The sequence below is a fragment of the Suricata suricatta genome, chromosome 5 (assembly GCF_006229205.1).
Source record: "Suricata suricatta isolate VVHF042 chromosome 5, meerkat_22Aug2017_6uvM2_HiC, whole genome shotgun sequence".
Classification (NCBI taxonomy): Eukaryota; Metazoa; Chordata; class Mammalia; order Carnivora; family Herpestidae; genus Suricata; species Suricata suricatta.
Window position 1 is genome coordinate 108115557 of NC_043704.1, and position 19642 is coordinate 108135198.

Consider the following 19642-nt stretch of genomic DNA (forward strand, 5'->3'; position numbering starts at 1 on the left):
CCCTTTCATTCTCGACACTGGTAATTTATTATTTTTTATTTTGAGTCTTGCTAAAAGGTGCATGAGTTGTATTCATCTTTTCAAAGAACCCATTTTTTAATTGAGTTGTTTTTAAAGATACTAAAGATTAATCAACCCACTGTGGGGGCTCAAGCCCAAGCCCCTAATATCAAGAGTCACATGACCTCCCAACTGAGCCAGTTAGGCTCCCCTATTGAGTTGTTTTCTAATTGTGGAGATTTAGGAGTTCTTTGCGTATTCTGGATGTCACTGCTTTATCAGATCTGTATTTAGTAGGACTTCCTCCTACTCTGGATTATTTTTTCTTCTATCACAGAGCAGGTATTTTTTTGTTTTAACAAAGTTCAGTTTCATTTTTTTTTGTCTTCATGGATCCTGCTTTTGGTGCTTGTCAAAAAGTCATTGCCAAACCCAAGACCACCTAGATTTTGTGTTACTTTCTAAGAGGTTTCCAGCTTTGTGTTTTACATTTAAGTCTAAGTTTCCAAGTAAGTGGTTATTTATTTTTGTTACTGATTTTTAACCCATGTAATCCTAGAACTCTATAATTTAAGTCCTTTAAAATTTGTTGAGACTTGCTTTATGACCCAGGAAATGATCCAATACTTTAATACTCTGTGTTCTTAAAAAGAACTTATATGCTTAGATAGTTGTGGTGTTCTGCATATGCCTCTTAACTTTTAAATTATCGTTAAGACCTTCCACACTTCCATTGATCTTTTATCTCCTACAGTTTTATTTTTGTGTAGCAAATGAAGAGTTACAAGCTATGATTTTGGGTTAATTTCTTACATTTCTCCCAAATTTTGTTTTCTATATAATGATACCACATGATTTGGGAGAAAATATGTATGGAATTGTTTTATCTTCCTGGTTCAGTAAAACTTCCATTATTATCTAGACTCTCTCTATTCCTAGTCCAACCTTTTATCTTGAAGACTGTTCTGCGTAATGTTGACATGGCTACACGTAGTGTGAATATTGGGATGTTCTGCCCCGATACTCCCTCCGGACTGAAGGACTGTTCCCTTAGCCGTGGCAAGTGCTGTCAGGTAACTGCCTTCACCCTTCAGCCCTCTACAGGAATTGTCCTCAGCTGACCTGACGGGAGTCACTTTACCCAAGGCCACTTCTCCCTGGGGACAGCCTAAGTCCTGTGACCAGAGCAGGTCGTAAAGGTACTGTCCGCTTGCCAATGCTCCCTCCCTCTCCGCTCTCATCTGGGACTCCCGTTGAACCTCTGCGTTTTCCCTCTGTCTTCTCTACATGCTTTGTGGGTGTTTCTCTTAGGCTCTCTTCCAGTTCACCAACTAATCTGTTAAAACTAGTTCTGTAATTTCTAGTGTTTCTTTTTTTCTTTTGCTTCTTACAGTTGTTCATACTGTCCTGCGTTTTAAAGTTTGGCTGAGATTTATCTCTATAAAAATGGTGATTATAATTGTTCTATGTATCTAATGATTTCACTGTCCAGAATCAGTCTTTTTTCTGTATCATTGATGCTGTGTCTCCAAATGTTTGCTTATTTGAACCTTTTGAGAACTTGTTTTTGGAAATAACTGAGAAGTAAGATACTAGCTTCCTCCAAAGTAAGGCTTAACTTCCTTTTGTCAGGAGCTCAGTGTGCTAGAAGCCCAACGAGCAAAGTTGTGCATGCCTCCTAGTTCCATATCCTCACTCCAGAACAAGTCCTTTGGAGATGTAATGCCCAAGGGTGATTATTCAGCCTCTGCATTATTTAGCACTCTGGCCCCCCAAGGAGCTCTGCCTCTGCTCTTTCTAAAGTCCAGGGAAGACGCAGCAGTAATGTGGGATGGAGGAGAGAGAAAGAGGGGAATGGATCTTGCTAGTTCCAGAGAAGGCACACCCATCTCTTGCCTTTTCCATCACTGGCTTGAGGAAAAATCAAAGAGATGCCTTTCATTGGTGTTTCCTACCATGTGGCTGCATATGACTAAGTAGCAGATACAGGGAAACTAATTAGCGTTTTAAGGTTGACAAGTGGTGGTGTAGACAACGTGAAGATGATCCTCATTATCCCTGCCCCCTCCCCCATGTGTTAGATCTGTGGTTATGTGATGTGACACGGGCAAAGGAATTTTGTGCCTCTAATTAAGGTACCAAATCAGTTGATTCTGAGTTCATCATAAGGGTGATTATCCTGTTGTATGTCTAATATAATTACATGAGTTCCTTAAAAGCAGAGTTTTCTTCGCATCGTAGCATGAGATGGAGTCAGATTCCAAATGTGAGAGATTAAACAAGCTACAGCTGTCTTGAAGATGAAGGAACTCACGGCGAGGAATATGAACAGGTCCAAGAAGCTGTGAGCACCCCCACCCCTGGCAGCCAGCAAAAAATTAGGGTTCTTGGTTATACAACTCCCAAGAAACTGAATTCTGCCAACCACAGGTATGAGCATGAAAGATACCAAGCTCTGGCTGATAGAGCAGCCAGCCAACACTTTGATGTCAGCCTAGTGGGACTGAGACTAAGCACAGACCCTACCACCCATACTGGCCTTCTTACTACAGAACACCTCCCCCGCTCCCCAGATAATACATGGGTGTGGCAATCTGTATTCAGTAAAAGAAAATATAAGAGTCTGTCTTTGCCTTCCACCAAGATTCACAAAGTGGTGAAATTTCATAAGCACCAAGGTTTGGATACTGGGTGGCCAGAATGAGTAGGATGGAACAGAAAACCACAGACTATTTAAGATAGGCTGTTCAGTCATACAGTTTTGTGGAAACTAAGAACATCATGGCCCAGCTTTTAAAAATGCCCCAGCCTTCTGGGACAGCTGATGGCAACATACACCCAACAAGGAAAGATCAGTCGCCTCGAGTGTTAGCTACAGGCACCTTCTGAGTAGAGCTCTGATTGGACCCAAAATTCAGTAAATTATATACTTGATACATCCTATAGTGAATTAAATCACGCAAGTACTAAAGAACAAGTATATACAAAATCTTTATAAATTCACTTATGTCACCAAAAGTATACAAGCAATATCAATTCATTGGGACAAAAATGAGTATGGTTCTCCACAGGTCATTGAATGAAGTCCTCATACAAGTCCAAGAAGCTGTTCATAGAAACTGAATTAGGTTTGAAAACAGTACTGTGTCATGTAAAAATTACAACTCACTGTTGAAATTAAACATTGTGAATGTTAAATACCTGCTGTATAACATTCTAATAACAGTACGAACTGCTTGCTAAGTAAGGCTTTGATTTATAAAATGCACATACTTCCAAGACTTTAACATCTCTACTTACAAATTAATTCACAGGATTCCTACAGTTGCTTTATAGCTTCAAATGGATATTAGCAAAACTCATACAAAATGATCCCCTTTGCAAGCAATGGATTTACCTTCCTTCCTAAATTCAAAGATCACATGAAATTAGATCACAACTTTTTAACCTCTCCTAACAGGTCTGTGACCTGAAAGAGACGACCAATGCCTTTGTTTACCAACCTGGAGACATCTCTTGCTGTGGCCCACTGGTATCACTTCACTGGCCCGACCTCAAGGAACTCAGGGCCTGGCATGTCTCTTACCCCCCAGAACTGTATGCGTAAGTAAAGGAGAGTGAACCAGGGATGAGAAGGCCCCGGTGCACCGCGCTGGCTCACTGTGGAGTTGGCAAGACGCAGGGGGTGAGCCAAGCACACTGGGCTCCCACACTGGGCCTCTGCTTTACCAACTTCACTCACGATTTGGGTACCTGGTTGGCAGGCATAGCTGTGACATGTCACACACAGATCTGAGTCCTTGAATAATGTACCCTTTGCCAGCCTTTGTCCCTTTGCGGAAGAAAATGGAGTAGAGCAGAACATAGCTGCCAGTAAAAATTACTTTCCCCTCTCTCCATCTTCCAAACCCTCACTCACTCCCTGTCTATGAAATATACTATTAAAACGATCTTTCTCTCTCCTTGCACCAGCGGAAGAAATGAAGTTCTGCAGACACCCGCAGTTGAGAGCCTCCAGATCCAGCAAGCAAGACCCTTAGTACATATCAAACAGATTCCCATTAAGACCAAAATGTTATGCTTCAATTAGGTGTCAGGCTGGCATCTTGATACCTTGGTGAGGCCTAAATTTTATCTTCCTTGAGACTGTATTTCAGCCAATTGCCTGTCTGGAACCAGGAGTAGGAACAGTCAAAAATATTAAAGAAATTATCAAAGCAAAATTTTTAAAGGCAAAGCAGCCTCATGTCAGTTTATCAGCTCCTTTGGGAATATTAAATAAAGTATGACCCCTGTCCTATAGTCAGGATTTTGTCACTTAGGTGAACCATCTAAATTCTACCTTACTAGAGTAGCTCGAGTTTTATCAGGCTATACAAATATTGGGTGAGATGGATAGAAAAAGAAAATCTAAGTTTCTCTGCTAAGGAGGAAGGAGGTGGCAAAAATTCAAGTGTCAATTTCCCTTTCCTGGGAAGAAGTTTAGAAAAACTCAACAGCTCACTTTTTGAGCTCTACCTGCTCCTTATGAAATCCTCATACCATTAGAATCATTTAAAATACAAGACACAGAAAAAATATCTACAAAACTGGGCATTCTTTAAGAACAGCTCTTGCTAATACTGGGAAAACCATTTAAAGGAAATGCTAAAAGAGGAACAGTAACATTCTTGGCAGAGCAAGGAAAGAACACTTTCCTCATCTAGTATATGCATCTGATACACATTTTTCATGCCAGGAAACGGTGAGCCTAGAAGGAGCTGGGAGGCTGGTCCCTGAAGTGGACTGCTCAGCTAGCTGCAGCCCTCAGGAAGTTTGCAAGGGGACGGCTGTGCATACGCTGGACCTCGTGAACGAACTACAACTGGAAGCTGTTCTCCTGAGAGAGCTTAAAGGCAAGTGTTTTCATTCTTTTCATGAAACAGGCTGTGTTCAAATTCACAACAAAGCCGGCCCAGAACCACGCAGCCCCCTGTTGAGGCAGTGCAAATCTCGCAGTAAGGGAAGGCCGTCGAGAGGCTACACGTTGGTTTCCAGTCCCAGCAAGCGTCCCATTCTCTCCACGTTCTTGTCGATCGTAGCCTGACAGGTTATCTCCTTGGCACATTCCATGGGAAACCAGCCTCTCTCTCCGTCCCGCAGTCGTTCCCCCTCATACCAGCCTGCGACCAGAAACAGAGTCTGAGGAGGCCAGGAGTGGATGAATCTGGACCCTGCCTGGCTCTGAGGAGCAGGCACCCCAGCCTGTGCATGACCGATGAGGGAGGTGAGGAGAAAGCGGAACTGCGGGAAGGGCCTCAAGGAGGAATGGGTGACATAGCCGAGGTGGGACACTATCAGGAGTCTTGAAGGGAGAAGGCTGAAAAGAGCCTGTGAGCTTGGGGTGGGCTGTGCATACGGAGGGGCAGCAGGAAAGTGATTCTTTTTTTTTTTTTTTAATGCTTTTTATTTCTTTTTGAAAGACAGAGAGAGAGAGTGTGAGCAGGGAAGGATCAGAGAGAGAAGGAGATACAGAATCCGAGCTAGCAGTCAGCACAGAGCCCGACACGGGGCTCGAATCCACAAACCATGAGATCATGACCTGAGCCGAAGCCGGACGCTTAACTGACTGAGCCACCCAGGTGCCCCAAGGAAAGTGATTTTCTTAACTGAGGAAGGAAGAACCTCTGGAAATGAGAAGTCAGTCACTGGAGGAGTAGGAAGGAAGGGAACCTTTTCATGGTTCCTTTTGAATAATACACCACGTGACTGCATTTCTATTCATAAACCAAAGCAATAGTAGAGACAGAGGAAAGGCAGGTGCGTATGAACAAGCCAAAGTGATACAAAATGTGAGCATTAATAATAAAATGAGACTCCTCAGTTCCATGGCACCCTGAGGGCTGCACCAGGAGTGCCCCTAAGAACTCCCACTCACCATCGCTGACCCGTTGATAGATGAGAACCACGTCTGCCACCTGCAGGGAGAGTTCGTCTGGCTGTTTGGCAGTGAACGATCTAACGATTTCCACCTGGGTCAGTGCTGCGGGGGTAAAGGGCACATCCTGAGCTCCCGGTAGCAGAACAGGCATAAATCAATACAGCATATTTACTCCATTTTTCTGTGCAATTCCAGGCCAGCACTGACAGAAACAAGTTCAGCTTCTATCAAGCAGAAACTGTTCCTGGAATGGTCTTATTTGGCTAAGGGCTTTAGAACTTGAGAAGCTCAGGATCAAGGGAAGCCTTTTATGATGCATGAATCCCCTCAAAACAGCCTTGATAAGGAGCCACTGGTCATGCCACACAAGAGAGCAGACGACAGCCACTGTGCACTGGGAAAACTGAGGCAGGCAGCTCAGGTAATGTGGCAAGGCCACACAACTGAAGTTAAAATCTGTGGTCCACCCATTCTCCCGGCTCCCACCCAGGGTGCTTCCCCAGCCCCCCAGCAGGAAAGCTGCCAAACAAGTTCAGGAATAAAAGCTCCAACCAGAAGTCAGTCAATATTTTAGAGTGCTCCCAAAATGCTGGATCATAACAAAACAACTTACTTTAGTGACCTGGTACCGACTGACATGAGTTCTAAATCTGTTTTAATATAAAACTTGATTCTAGGCAACTTTTAAACCAATAGCCTTAGCTCTGGCTCTAAGCCTAAAGCGATGATTTTTGAGTGCTCCAAGATAACCAGTTTGACTGCCCTAGTTCTTTCATTGTGACCTTCCAGCTAGAAACATCCAGAGAAGCATAACATCAAAGTTAAGGGGCTACTCAGCACCTAACACCACTCTTTACTGCATCAGTTCCTACTTCCCTAGAAGAATGAAATGCATCCTTCTAATGTTATCACTTTAATAAATAAGGTCAAAAGGAATGGTAACGGAATTTTCTTGAAGGTTGAAAAATACATTTCTGCTTAGATTCAGGCTGTCAGTATGGAGAAGGCTTAAAGGTGCATTAACAACTGCTGAACATCGAAGAGCTTTACAGTACAGGGAGGGCTTTCAGCATAGGTTACTGGGTGCAATTCTGACAACAGTCCTGCATGGTATACAGTAATGCCCCTGACTTGCAGATGCACAGGCTCAGGAAGGCTGTGCTACAATTGGCCATGTTTATGTGACAAAGAACTGCACCTTGGATTTGAATTCAGACCCCCTGACCTCCAAAGCAGGGATCACACAGTGCTGACGTAGCGCCACAGGAGGGAATGTGAGGTGCAGGTGTAGTGGCCAGCAAGCACAAATAAGCCAGCGTCCAGCAGGGGGCAGAGCGCCTCTACACTCCAGAGCAGCCCGCCCTCCAGGTACTTACAGGTTCGGTCCAGAGGCTGCTTCCCGCTACCGTGTCCCAGGGCGGTGATCCAGCGGGCCCGCTCGCTCCTACAACACACAGGCAAATCCAACTGAGAGAGTCCATGCAAAGCCATTCCCAGAGAACAGGGAGAGACTCCCCAGAGAGGTATGGGGCTGGCCTTGAACCAGGGGGAGTAGGAGTTATTTAAAAAAGATAGCCTGGAGAATCCAGGCTGAAAACTAGGCAACTGTTAAAAAGATTCTGTATGAATTTGGCTAGTCATTGATTAAATAGAATTTCTCATCTAACAGTTTAACTTTTTTTTCCATTTAAATTCAAGTTAATTAACATACAGAGTAGTCTTGGCTTCAGGAGTAGAACCCAGCGATTCATCTTACATATAACACCACCATTTAATAAAGAGCTGATTACACTAACACATCATCACATAAAGACATTTAGTACACTCATTCTGATATTTAACGTTTCAAAAAAGTGAATTTCATTTAAACTCCTAGTAAACCAATGTCTCTACACCTCTCTTCTCCTTTCCCCACACTCAAACCATTTCAGAAAAGATGAGAAACTTGACCTATTTAAAGTTGTGCGGTTGCTCAGACAGCTAATACTGCCAAACATGAGACTTATTGAAATAAAAATTGTTTGAACATTTTTAGACTGTTCGCAAATGCTTAAAATGGCTTAATGAATACAGCCAAAAAAATGTTGAAAGAAAAAACCAACTGGGACTTTATATAATATTAAGCTATCATGACATGAAACAAAACAATTATTTAAAGGATCAGAAGTTTCAGATAAGCATTATTCCATAATCCAGTTCTCCTCAGAAAGTCCCCTATTAGGATTGCAATTAAGTAAAGAAGGCTCACACACACTTTAAAATCTCCGAGGCACTGAGTAACCCATCCTACAGGGCCAATACAAGCACGGGACACCTAGTATTTCATGTAATCCTCCAAAAGCCCATTTAAAGGAGAAAGAAGACTGCATGGAGGTCCCGAGGCAAGTGATACAAGTCAAGGTCAGTTTTTAAAATACACTCTACTGTCTTAAGAAGGAATGCCTGGGGGCACCTAGGTGGCTCAGTGGGCTCAGGTCATGATCTCACGTTTCGTGGGTTCGTGCCCTGCGTCAGGCTCTGTGCTGACATCTAGCTCAGAGCGGAGCCTATCTTCGGATTCTGTATCGTCCTCTCTCTCTGACCCTCCCCTGCTTGCGCGGTCTTTCTTTCTCTCTCTCAAAAAAAAAAAAAAAAAAAGTAAAACAAAAAAAATTTAAGAAGGGATGTCTTTATGCCCAATGCTTGAAAAAAATGTTTTTCTCCTTGACAGTCTATACCTAAAGAGGCTTCTTACCATTGCCTCATCTTCACCACCCCTCAGACATCCTTCCACCCGGGCAGAGCAGACTACATGCGGGCCTCAGGCACGCCATAGGGCTCCCCACCCTTTCCTGCCTGTTCCCACTCTCAAGCAGAACCTCTGTTTCCACCCCTCATGCTCACTGCTCATTAATGAAGAGTATACATAAAACAATGCGCTAATCTCACGTGTATACAGATCTGTGAGTACATACGGAATGCACCCAACACCTGTGTCCCTTTCCCAGTGACATGCTCCCACAAGGGGAGCCACCACCAGAAACTCATTTTACCTGTCTTGTACTTTATCATGGAACCCTATAGTACCGCAGGAGCCCACACCTCCATCTCCATCCAGTTTGTCAACCCTGCTCCCGCGCACTTCTCTGCTCAGCCCTATCGCATCGCTGGCCGGCTGTGAGCCTCGGGAAGGCAGCCATCTTGTCCATCCAGTTCACTGCCGTATCCCAGAACATGACCGAGGCCTATAAACATCTGTCAACCGGATCATCATGACCCCTCATCACACACTGACCTTCATTTAGCGACCTATTTCTCCTACTAGGCCATACACTTCAGGAGGGCAGGTGTTGGATCTTGTTCTAAAAAGTTCTAGAGCACTTATGTGTCAGCTGTGGTACTTTTTTGTATTTGGTGAGTACCGTCTAATTTAGTCTTTACAATAATCTTGGAAATTAAATATTATCATTATTCTTTTCCTTTTTTTTTTCCTCTAGCGGACAAAGATGAAGTTTGGAGTGTTAATCACTTGCTCAGAGACACGGTAGAGTCAGAAAATAAACCAGGTAATCTGGGATCTAAAAGGTGGTGCTCCCTAGCAGGTGCTCTCAGAGTAATGAGGGAAGGGGCGCCTAGGTGGCTCAGTCAGTTGAGTGTCCGACTTTGGCTCAGGTCATGATCTCATAGCTCGGAGCCTGGAGCCTGCCTTGGATTCTGTGTGTCTCTCTCTCTTTCTGCCCCTCCCCCACTCACACACTGTCTCTGTCTCTCAAAAATGAATAAATGTTAAAAAAAAAATTTTTTTTAAATTAATGAATGAGGTCATGAAGGGTGGGACAGACTTATTTAAGAAAATGAAGCTGGGCCCTAATCAAACTGGTGAATCAAGTAGTAATGTGCACAATTTGTGTAGAAACTAGTGATACAGCTTGCTTTTAAAAAAATATATATATATACACATATATATACATATATATATGTAGGACACAGAGGGCTTCAGGGTGGTTTTCTAAGGAACAAGTATTTTATAAAGCACAGCCTTCTTTAAAATCTTAATCCAACACTTAAATCTTTGATATCACCTCTCTGTCAAATAGAAGGTCTATTTTTTACTCAGGATCAACTGGAATTTCCAAAGTAGAAAGGCAACTGAAAACTAAATAATATTGTACAGATGGAAAAACTGTTACCAAGAGACCCCCAAAATGACCCATGTGCGTCTGTACGCCATTTCCAAACAAGTCAGCCTCCTCTGTGCCCTGCCGTGCATCGTCACACGGCCCTGACTCCCGTCCACAGCCCTTCATGCTAGACTCCCGGGCACAGCCCGCCTCTGGCACCGAGTGGCCAGTTTCGGCGACGGCCTGACCCTGCAGACAGTTTCCAGAAATCCAGATGAAACCTTTCACTTGTGTGGCATGCTGCCTGGATGCTAATGGCATCCCTCAGACCCGGCGGCCCCTCACAGAGACTCGAGAGGACAGAACAAGACACTCCTTGTGTTCAGCCCTCGCTGAAAGGAGCCGCTTCTTGAAATGGCTTCAATAGAACCAGGCCCACCCCCTCTTACATGCCGTCAAAACCGCACAGCGTTCCCCGGGGCCTCCGAAAGCCCTGCCAAGGCGCAGCTTCCCACTATGCCGCAGAAAGCACTGCATCCCTAAAGCAGGGAGGAGGCTCCCTCAGTATACGGGGGAGCTCTGAGAACAAGAAAAGCCAGGGCACAGATGTACCCATTATTAAACTGAGATATCAAGCCCAGGGTTCACTTGCCGACAGCTATTTTCTCCAGGGACAATACGTAACAATCAACAGGAATTCACAGTCCACCCCACACACCGTTCACAGACTTTTCCCTTTGTGCAAATAAAATGAGAGAATAAGTAACACCACTCAGGTGGATCTGGGCACATCCACTTCCAGACGCCCAACCACTGCTTCCTTAGACCAACACCCACTGAGCGCCTCCTGCCTTTGCAGGAGCCCTGTGGTAGGATGAGACTGCAAACTGAATAAAACAGGGTCTCTTGCTCTCCGCAGCCTTCAGTGTGAAAGAGCAGAGAGGGAAGGAAACTGACACATACAAAATCCAGTAGGTACCGAGCGCAGTGGGCTGCGGTGGAACATTCTGGCACCTAGGGAGAGAAAGAAGACTGAGAAGAGACATTCCACGTAAACATCTGTAAGTACAGTCCTTTCGTAAGCCCCGTGTTCTTCATGCATGGCATAAAATTAAGCTCCTACAGTTCCCTACTCAGGAGTTGGCTGCAGTAGCACCATGGCCTGCCTCTCACACAATTAATTAAGCACAGTAGGCTGAAACTTAATTGCACAAAGATCGAAGACACAAAGCTGGACTTCTCATTGAATGCCAGGCATCTGCTAGAAAAGACAGATACATACTGAGAAAGGGGGCAAGTAGGCTTTGAAACAAAGAGGCAGGGCTACGGAACAGACGGGGCTGCTGAACCTTCTCTGTGTCCCTCTCATAGTGGCAGCTGGCCAGGTACCTTTTGTGTTCCTCGTCACAGTCTACAGATTTACCTACGGATCCTTTTGAAACTCCTACCCCCGCGGCCTCTGGAGGGTGCCTTCAAGCCTTTGTAAAGAGTAGGTTTGTACGGATGGTTGTTTTTGTTCGTTCCCTTACACACTAAGTTCAACCGGATGAATTCTGATCCATGAAAAAAAACCCACAGGGTAAAAAGTCATCATGAATGCTGTGCATCAAAATCTTACAAAGCTGGACACATGTTCAACTTACCTAATTTAAAAAATCTAAGCAAAGCAATTCCCTTAGCCTGCTAAGAGAGTTCTAAAAATCAGATTTTGTGACATGTTATGTAATGAAGCCAATTATTTCTTGTTTATCATATCACATAGCTCAGGAGGCTAGTCTGGCCTGGAATCCTGGAATAACCAAAAGTGGGTCAGTGATAGGTTTCCTTGATGATGAGACCGGTATCGTCCCCTGCCCTCCTGGTGAACTGGGGTTGGTGAGGGTGATCACAGAAGTTCAAGTGCTTTGACGGGCACTGAGCGGTGTAAGAGACCATTCCGGGTTGTGGATTCCAGATGCAATGAGGGAAATTTACTACAACCTATAAGTACATCTTTCCCCATAAATTACCATCCATTGTGGATTATATTTTTTTAGAGGATGAAGTATAAGAGCATGTCAGACATACTATTTACAATTTTATTCCATCCCATTGACTTCCTCTTGCTAATTAAATCATTAACAGAAGCAGGAAGGGCGCAGACTCCCTGGCAAACAATGTCCCTTTATCAGGAGGCCCAGGAATTGGTTGTCTGGATGGCTGACAGGACCAACCACATTCACGAGGCTTCCAGTTCTTTCATTGAGGGAGAAATCTTGAGAAGGATCTTGGATTGTGGTTCAAGGTGATTATATTTTATAGCTCAATACAATGGGGAAAGAAAACCTGTGTTTGTCCCTGAGCACATCCTGATGTCTCACCCCTGCATACACTGGGCCCAAATGCCATTCACATTCCACTGTCAACCCAGGAAGCCAAGGACGCCACTTGCTGCAGCCTCTGGTCTGTGCCAGCAGCAGCTGTGTGCGCTTCCTCTTAATGAAGGCAGACAAAGGGGGCTCTCCGGCCCCACATTCCTCTAGGAAGGCCCAGAGGGAGAAGAATGACAGTGGTAACATACTCGTCCTTTGTCCTTTTATAAAAGATAAGCTTCTATACTCTCCACAGACTACTGTCTCATTAGCAATGTGACTGAAGATCTGGAATGGGCAGATAACACTGTATACATACATGGCTTAGATGTACATCCTAAAAAATTTTAACCACATCCTTAATGCCAAATGTTGAAAAACAAGTGGAATTTAGAGAAAACCTGCCCCCCAGCTGCACAAAAAAGACAGTGACTAGACAGACTGACAGGGAAGCCGTATTTCACTATGCGTGGGTTCTAGTCATTCTACCTGCCTTAGAGGTAGAATAGCTAATTATATTAATTGTGGGTCAGTCCGAAAAATATGTATTGGGAACTTGCCATGGACAAAAGTGAGACAGAGCCAGAGCTGAGTGTAGGGATTAGTAATAAAACCGTGCAAAACTCACTGCAGAGAAGGAAAATGGTTAGGACACTACCACTACTAGGCTCCAAAGAGAAGCGATGCCTAGGTTGTCCTCAGAGGAGGCAGTGGGATGGAAATGTGGGAAGATGCAGTGGACTTTTGTACAGGAAGGACTGGCAGCTGATAGATCCGTTCAGACCTGAAAATATCACCAATGACACCAGTCTCCAGACTGGATCAACTCGAAATGGCACCAGTGGTACCCCTTACAGAAATGTGTGTTTAGGGAAAGGAGTGGGTAGCTGACTGGCTCAGGTAGGCTGCATTTCTGATGGGAGAGCAAATAGGAAAGGTTAGAAATGGAAGGAAAGCCAAGAGAGTATAGGTAACAGGTGAAGAAAAATCTCAAAAAGGGAGTTACAGTGAATGAGCTGAACCGTCAACAAAATGAAAGGACACTGGAGGAAAAGGAGGGACGACTGCGGGATGGGGTAAGCAGGAAGCCAGTGCTCATCTTTCGGTGGAACACCCTTCACAGGGACAGGGACAGGGACGCAGAGGAAGAAGCCATAACGAAGACCCCTAAGGAGCAACTTAACATATGGTACTAGCTGCTCAAGCCTAAGATCCAAAGCACCATCAATTCCTCCCTCACTCACGGCCACCCCAACTCATCCAACCCATAAATCCATCCGATTCTCTGCCTCTGAAATTCCGTGTTTCTCTCTCTCCTCTCAGACCACAGCCGAAGCCACGGCCAGGACTGCCCTTGACTCCTGCAGGAGGACCCTATTTGCTCTCTTCTGCCTCCATTCCAGTCTTCCGGGGAACTCCCCGCCATGATTTATAAGGCTCTGGATGTTTGCTTCTCAAAAGATGTGTGGTGAAGAGCCAGTCTTCACCGCCGCTCAACCCCCTACTCCATTGTGGACCAACTGTTCTTAGAAATACAACAAAAATGAGCGACTGTTAAAATAATCACATACTTTGATGCTGCAGAAATGTCAAAATGCTTTAAGTTTTCAACTCCTTCCCCTCCTACTCAGGCGGCTATGGTTTGAGGACTGATGGCCCACGGACCACACTGGAATAGCTCTGCTCTGAAATGATCTGGCCTCTGCCGGCCTCCTGACCACCCACTCTCTCCTTCGTTTATTCTGATCTATTTTCACAGTGTTCAAGCCAAGTCTGACAACATCAAACTCGTTTCCTTAGAAGTTTTGCACATGCTGTTTCCTTTGCTTAGAACATTCTGGCCCTGCATTTTCCCACAGGTTGACTCCTCGTCACTCAGGGTTCACATGTCACCTCAGAGAAGTCTTCCTGCACCAACTATTCAGTACTTTATTATATTTCAAACAATATGATGCCCTAAATTTACCATCTGAGTTTCCGCCCATGTTTTTCCTTTTTAGAGTCTATGGACCTACGAATACAATTTGCATCGTAATAGTTTCTCACACTTAATAGGAAGTGGCTTCCTGGAGTTTCCCTTCCAGATATACAATAGGGCCGAATGGCAAGGTAGGGATGGACCAATCTACTGACTGGTGGCATCTCAGTAGGAAGATTCAAATCTGTCACCAGAAAGAACACTAGATTCAGTGGGGTCAGGGTCTAGTCCCAGCGTTGGCAACAACTCACTTCCTGTGTGACCTCAGGCAAATCACATCACCTTTGTCTCATTTTACATGTGGGAGAAAAAATGAGGGAGGTGGAGTACAGACCAGTAATTAGGTTCACCACATATTTTACTTTCTAAGCAAGACCTTTGAGAGTCAAAGAGGGTGTTATTCTTAGTTGAGCCAGAACAACAGACATAATCCTGATCGGGGGGAAACCAAGATGGATGGTCCCTTGACTTCTGCTCAGAAGTTTTCTCCTTCTCTAGAAACCCCTGTGGGTCCCTTCCTCGTGTTCTGTGGCTGGCTCCATTGGCACATCCCAGATGCTCAGTGTTTACCCCATTTCCTTTTGGGGAGCTTTTCTACATTCTTTATGTAATCAGAGCTATTGATCTGTTCTAAAATTTCACCGTTTCAATGACTGAACTGTTGTGTCGAACAGCTACACCCCTCCTGCTGATTTTACATTCTGTATATCCCCACGTGATCTGTTGACGGCAGTTTTTCAAAGAAGGTAAATATTTAGGGATGATCCTCCTCCTTTTTCAAACCAAAGAATAAGTAGCCAAAGGACATTAGTAACTCGTCTAAAGAACTGTAGATATTAAAAGGCCAGAATGGTAGTGAAAACCTGGTTCTCAACCAGTTTGCTAACAGGCCATCTTAATCACACATAAAAAAGAAGAAATTTCAAAAACATATATTCACCTCTACATTTTGCAAATCTTAAGAGCAAAGAAAATATTCTATGTAGACCAAAAAAAACTGACTGCTCAAAACCAGTTCGGCCCAGGGCTGACCTATACTTTTTCCAACATGGCATATAATAATTTGCTAGACTTTTAAACAGTCGATTGTTTTCTTTTTGTTTTTTTGTTTTGTTTTGTTTTTTAAGGAAAGTATGTCCTGGCTATAACAGATTTTCTTTCAGTACCAATGCTGCTTTATGCCTTGTATGCCACTTATTTACTTTTCAACTGTAACTAAATTGGTGGTGGAAGGGAGGAGAAAGTACCCAAGGAGACATCTGCCTCTCTGCCCCCTATGGAATGTTCTACAAATATGAGTCAGACCCATGGCTCATACCATTTACGGGTGACATAACTCAATATTCTGAGAACATTTCTGATTGAGGAAATGAATATCCATTCAGTCCATGGCAAGATCAAAAGACAAGATGGTAAACAAATGCTACAGAATGTCCCAGGAAAGGATCTAGCTTTGGTATAAAAAGAACTGGACATGTCTGTTTACTTCCTACTTTGCAGGAATAATCTCAGAAACAAGGGGTGGAGGTTACATAAATTATGAAAAGAGACAGTCAGGAAAAGCTCTGCTGATACGCTGGCAAGACCTGAATATAGAACAAACAATCCTTATAGAGGAAAGGAAAACACAAAGCAAAACCGGCAACACTTTTACCATTACTAAAACTGACGAGTGAAAATCTGTTTCTGAGAATTCTCTAGAATGACTGGACAAGCACTAATCTCCAAAGTCTTTAAGACTTTTCACCCTTAAAACCATGTAAGACTCAAAGCTCTGATACACTAGATTCTCTTTTCAAGAGAGGCTTCCACAGAGGAAGACTAGGTCTGTCTTCAACGGCCAAGAGGTTTAATCACTTTCAGATTTGAAGAAATGCCTTCCTGAGCCCTGGTGTTGAGTCTGTCTCATGCTGGTCGCCCGTACAGAGCAGCAATAGCACACTCCCCAGAGGAGTATGCCTGGAATGCTGCAGGGTTCTTCGGGAATTTCATGGAAGGGCTCCGGGACCTTAGGAAAAGGGATTTCTTTGTTTCATAAACTAATGCAGAAGATGAAGGTCCTTTTTACTCCTTCTTCTAACTCTAGTTCATTTGGAATGCCCTACTTTGGCAAATTTTCAAATCTCAAATGGATTTTACATCAACCTGTTCCTCTTGGTTTTCTTTAGCCTTTGAAAAGTTACTTCTAGTGCCAAAAAGATATGAAATGACCATTGAAAACGTTATATATGGATGCTTTATGATTTTAATCTTTTTCTGATGTCTCTCTTTAATGATCCAGGAAAACTGTCAAAATACTCTTAAGAAGTAGGGATACCTCATTAAGACTTTGCTACAGTCTCAGGGTTGTTATTCACCAGCTGCTGATCAATTTTAATCACACTACGTGGGACCCTTTGCAGATCTGGGCAGGAGGTACGTGTAGGGTGATCCCTGAGAATAAAGGGTGAGGGAACTTGCCGTTTGCCTCATCTGTTCCACCCAACATAACACCCGTGGTGATGACTGTCTCAAGAGAAGGTCTCCAGTTTCCAAACAAGTTAATTGGTCAACTGTCTCTAAATGGACCAAAATCATTGGGGTAGACTTGAAAATTAAGCCCCCTTGTCTTCGTCCACCCATGGACTGTGCCAGGACTAGTGGTGCACCAGCAGACACAGGCAGCAGAGGACTCTCTCGTGTCTGCATGAACGCTGATGGGAAAGTAGATTCATTCATGTTTCCCCAAACTGAGTATCTCTTTTGATAGAAATCATCAGGCTTTCTGCTGTCTATAACTGAAGGCAGGGGATTGCGAAATGGCCTCAACTCCCCTGTCTGGGAAAACTTACAGCCTAGACTGAAACTACCAGGTGTCAACTACCCGTGGCTCATGGTCATATCTTTTATCAATGATTAAAATAAAGTGATTTTTAAGGCACTCCCTATATATATTATATATATGCATGGTTTTATATATATATATATACTTATATATATATTTATTTATTTATTTATTTATATAAAGCCATGCATATATATTTTATATATATATATATATATATATATATATATATAAAGCACAATGCATCATCCAGATTCACAAAGATGTAAATAATAGCACCCGTCTCTCGAGATATTGAGAGGATCACAATGAAAAGATGAGATTCTCCGTGAAGCACCTAGACCCAGCGCGTGGGGCATAACAGGCTCAGCAAAATATACACAGGAGCTACTGTTCACTGTTTTTAGGGAGTCTCAGACCAACGCCAATTAATTACGGAAGAATGACACCAGGTCATTCCGAAACCGTCCCTGTCCATACTTACTGCGACTCAGCCCCTAGCAGCATTTCCACTTTCTCACTCGCATGGTTACTAAGGACTGTCAGGGTAAAGAGGTGGCTGGCAGAGCTCTGTCTTGAATAAAGCATTGTGGAACTGTTCTTCCCCGGAGAAGAATTAAGCTCTTCATTGTCACAAGATTCCACCAATAGCTGATCTCTTAAGGAATAATCGTTGACGTTGTAACTTTCTTCACTGGAAGGAAAAGGGGAAAGAACATGTCAACAACTCAGTGGATAAGACTGTAACACTGTCAGTTTTCAAGTCACGTTTGGGGAGAAGGTGATAGGAAGGAAGGACAGGGAAAGAATGATTTTATAAAAAAATTTTTTGTCTATTTATTTTTGAGACACCGAGCACGAGTGAGGGAGGGGCAGAGAGAGAGGGGCACACAGAATCCGAAGCAGGCTCCAGGCTCTGAGCGGTCAGCCCAGAGCCCTATGTGCAGCTTGAACTCATGAACCGTGAGATCATGACCTGAGCCGAAGGTGGATGCTTAACCAACAGAGCCACCCAGGCGCTCCAAGAATGGCCCCAAGAATGGTTTATTTTAAAATATGAACTGAAATCCAAACGATATATACCGATGATGAATCAGCTCAGGTTATGATCTCACAGTCGCGGGTTTCATTAGGCTCCGTGCTGACAGCTCAGAGCCTGGAGCCTGCTTTGGATTCTGTGTCTCCTCTCTCTGCCCCTCTCCTGCTCGCACTCTATCTCAAAAATAAACAAACATTAAAAATTTTTTTTTAAGTTTTTAATTGTTCTCTGAAGCAATGACAGCTACAATGACACTAAGAGCTAGGGTGACTTGCTGCCCAGTTCATGCCTGTTATCCTCTCCAACGTCCAGTTTGGAAGATAAACTCTGGCTACTTTACAGCTATGTGAGTTCACCTCAAGGTGTCTGTTTCTACACATCTGCACACCTGTGTCACAGAATCTGCCTGAACGGGGAACTTTTCCCATTCTCTGGACTTCTTGAATCCACAATAGGACAAGGAAACACATTTTCTCTTGGTTATTGTTAACTGATTCATTAGCAATCATACAATATCATTATTTCACCTAGACCTGTAAACTTCTTCATTAGACAATACTGTTTACAACATCATCCCTACTCTTAAAACACTTATATTAAAAAAGTGTTCCATTTAACAGTAAATGGATGACTTATTCTCACCCTCTATTATTCAAACCTGCTGGAACAAAAACTAAACAGCCCTTTCCTCTTGCTAGCACATCTGTGCTCACTCACACATACACACTCACTCAATCACATAAAGGTTCAAAGCACTCACACTTTCTCCTCTGAATCTGCTAACCTCTGGATGAAACTCACTCTCCTCACGTCAGTCGGCACCTCTCACGCTAATACAAAAGGAAAAATCCGTGTTAAGATATGTGTCCAAGCCGAAGGCAGAGGGAAGCTATTTACAAACCGATTTCCCTCCTCCGCTTACTCACCCACCTCCAGGGAGCACAACACAGGCTAAGCGGGGCTGGGAAGAAACCCCTTTCCTGAGGGAAGTTGATGCTAATCAGACTTCCCCATGTTTGTCTCTATCATTCAACAAACATATGGTTTACATAGTCTCTGAAACAATCTGGATCATGTAATTAGGAAGTTAAATTGCTCAGAAAAAGGCAAATGGAAAAACCACCTTTCCCTGCATGGAGACGTTTACATGTAGACTTCCTCTGATTGTCTTACGTGCGCTCCGACGTTGCCAGCTGCCCGTCAAGGCGGCCCACGCTGGGCCAGCAGGGCCCTCTCGGCTGCAGCGAGCACCGCTCTACAGGTCTGCTGCTCTGCGTGTGCAGTGATGGTCTCTCTGTAGAAATCGACTTCAAGCCCTAGTAACCTCTGCTGAGATTCCATGCTTTCATTTCCTTCCTTCCTTTTTCTTCCTTTTTCTTTTCTTCCCTTTTTTGTTGCTTTTTCTTTCTTCTCTTCCTTTCCCTTCATCT

At 43.8% G+C, this 19642-nt stretch overlaps 1 protein-coding gene and 1 long non-coding RNA gene across 4 annotated transcripts in view; one reads left to right on the forward strand and one right to left on the reverse strand.

Moving 5' to 3' along the window:
- Nucleotides 1–2967: 2967 nt before the first annotated feature.
- The window catches only part of ARHGEF26 (Rho guanine nucleotide exchange factor 26), a 116207-nt gene continuing 99532 nt past the window's right edge, over nucleotides 2968–19642 (reverse strand). For both annotated transcript variants that reach the window (XM_029940022.1, XM_029940021.1), the window contains exons 12-15: nucleotides 17658–17867; nucleotides 7297–7364; nucleotides 5918–6022; nucleotides 2968–5162 (exon numbers count right to left, since the gene is read on the reverse strand). In XM_029940022.1, coding sequence (XP_029795882.1) covers nucleotides 5020–5162; nucleotides 5918–6022; nucleotides 7297–7364; nucleotides 17658–17867 — 526 coding nt within the window. In that variant the 3' untranslated portion in view covers nucleotides 2968–5019. The remainder of the gene's footprint in view (nucleotides 5163–5917; nucleotides 6023–7296; nucleotides 7365–17657; nucleotides 17868–19642) is intronic.
- On the forward strand, nucleotides 9395–14332 carry LOC115292109. 2 transcript variants are annotated; one of them, XR_003908810.1, is made up of 3 exons: nucleotides 9395–9465; nucleotides 10940–11081; nucleotides 13695–14332. It is a non-coding gene; the product is annotated as an uncharacterized LOC115292109 (long non-coding RNA). The 2 variants fall into 2 exon arrangements; XR_003908809.1 differs by lacking the exons at nucleotides 9395–9465; nucleotides 10940–11081 and adding an exon at nucleotides 12153–12304.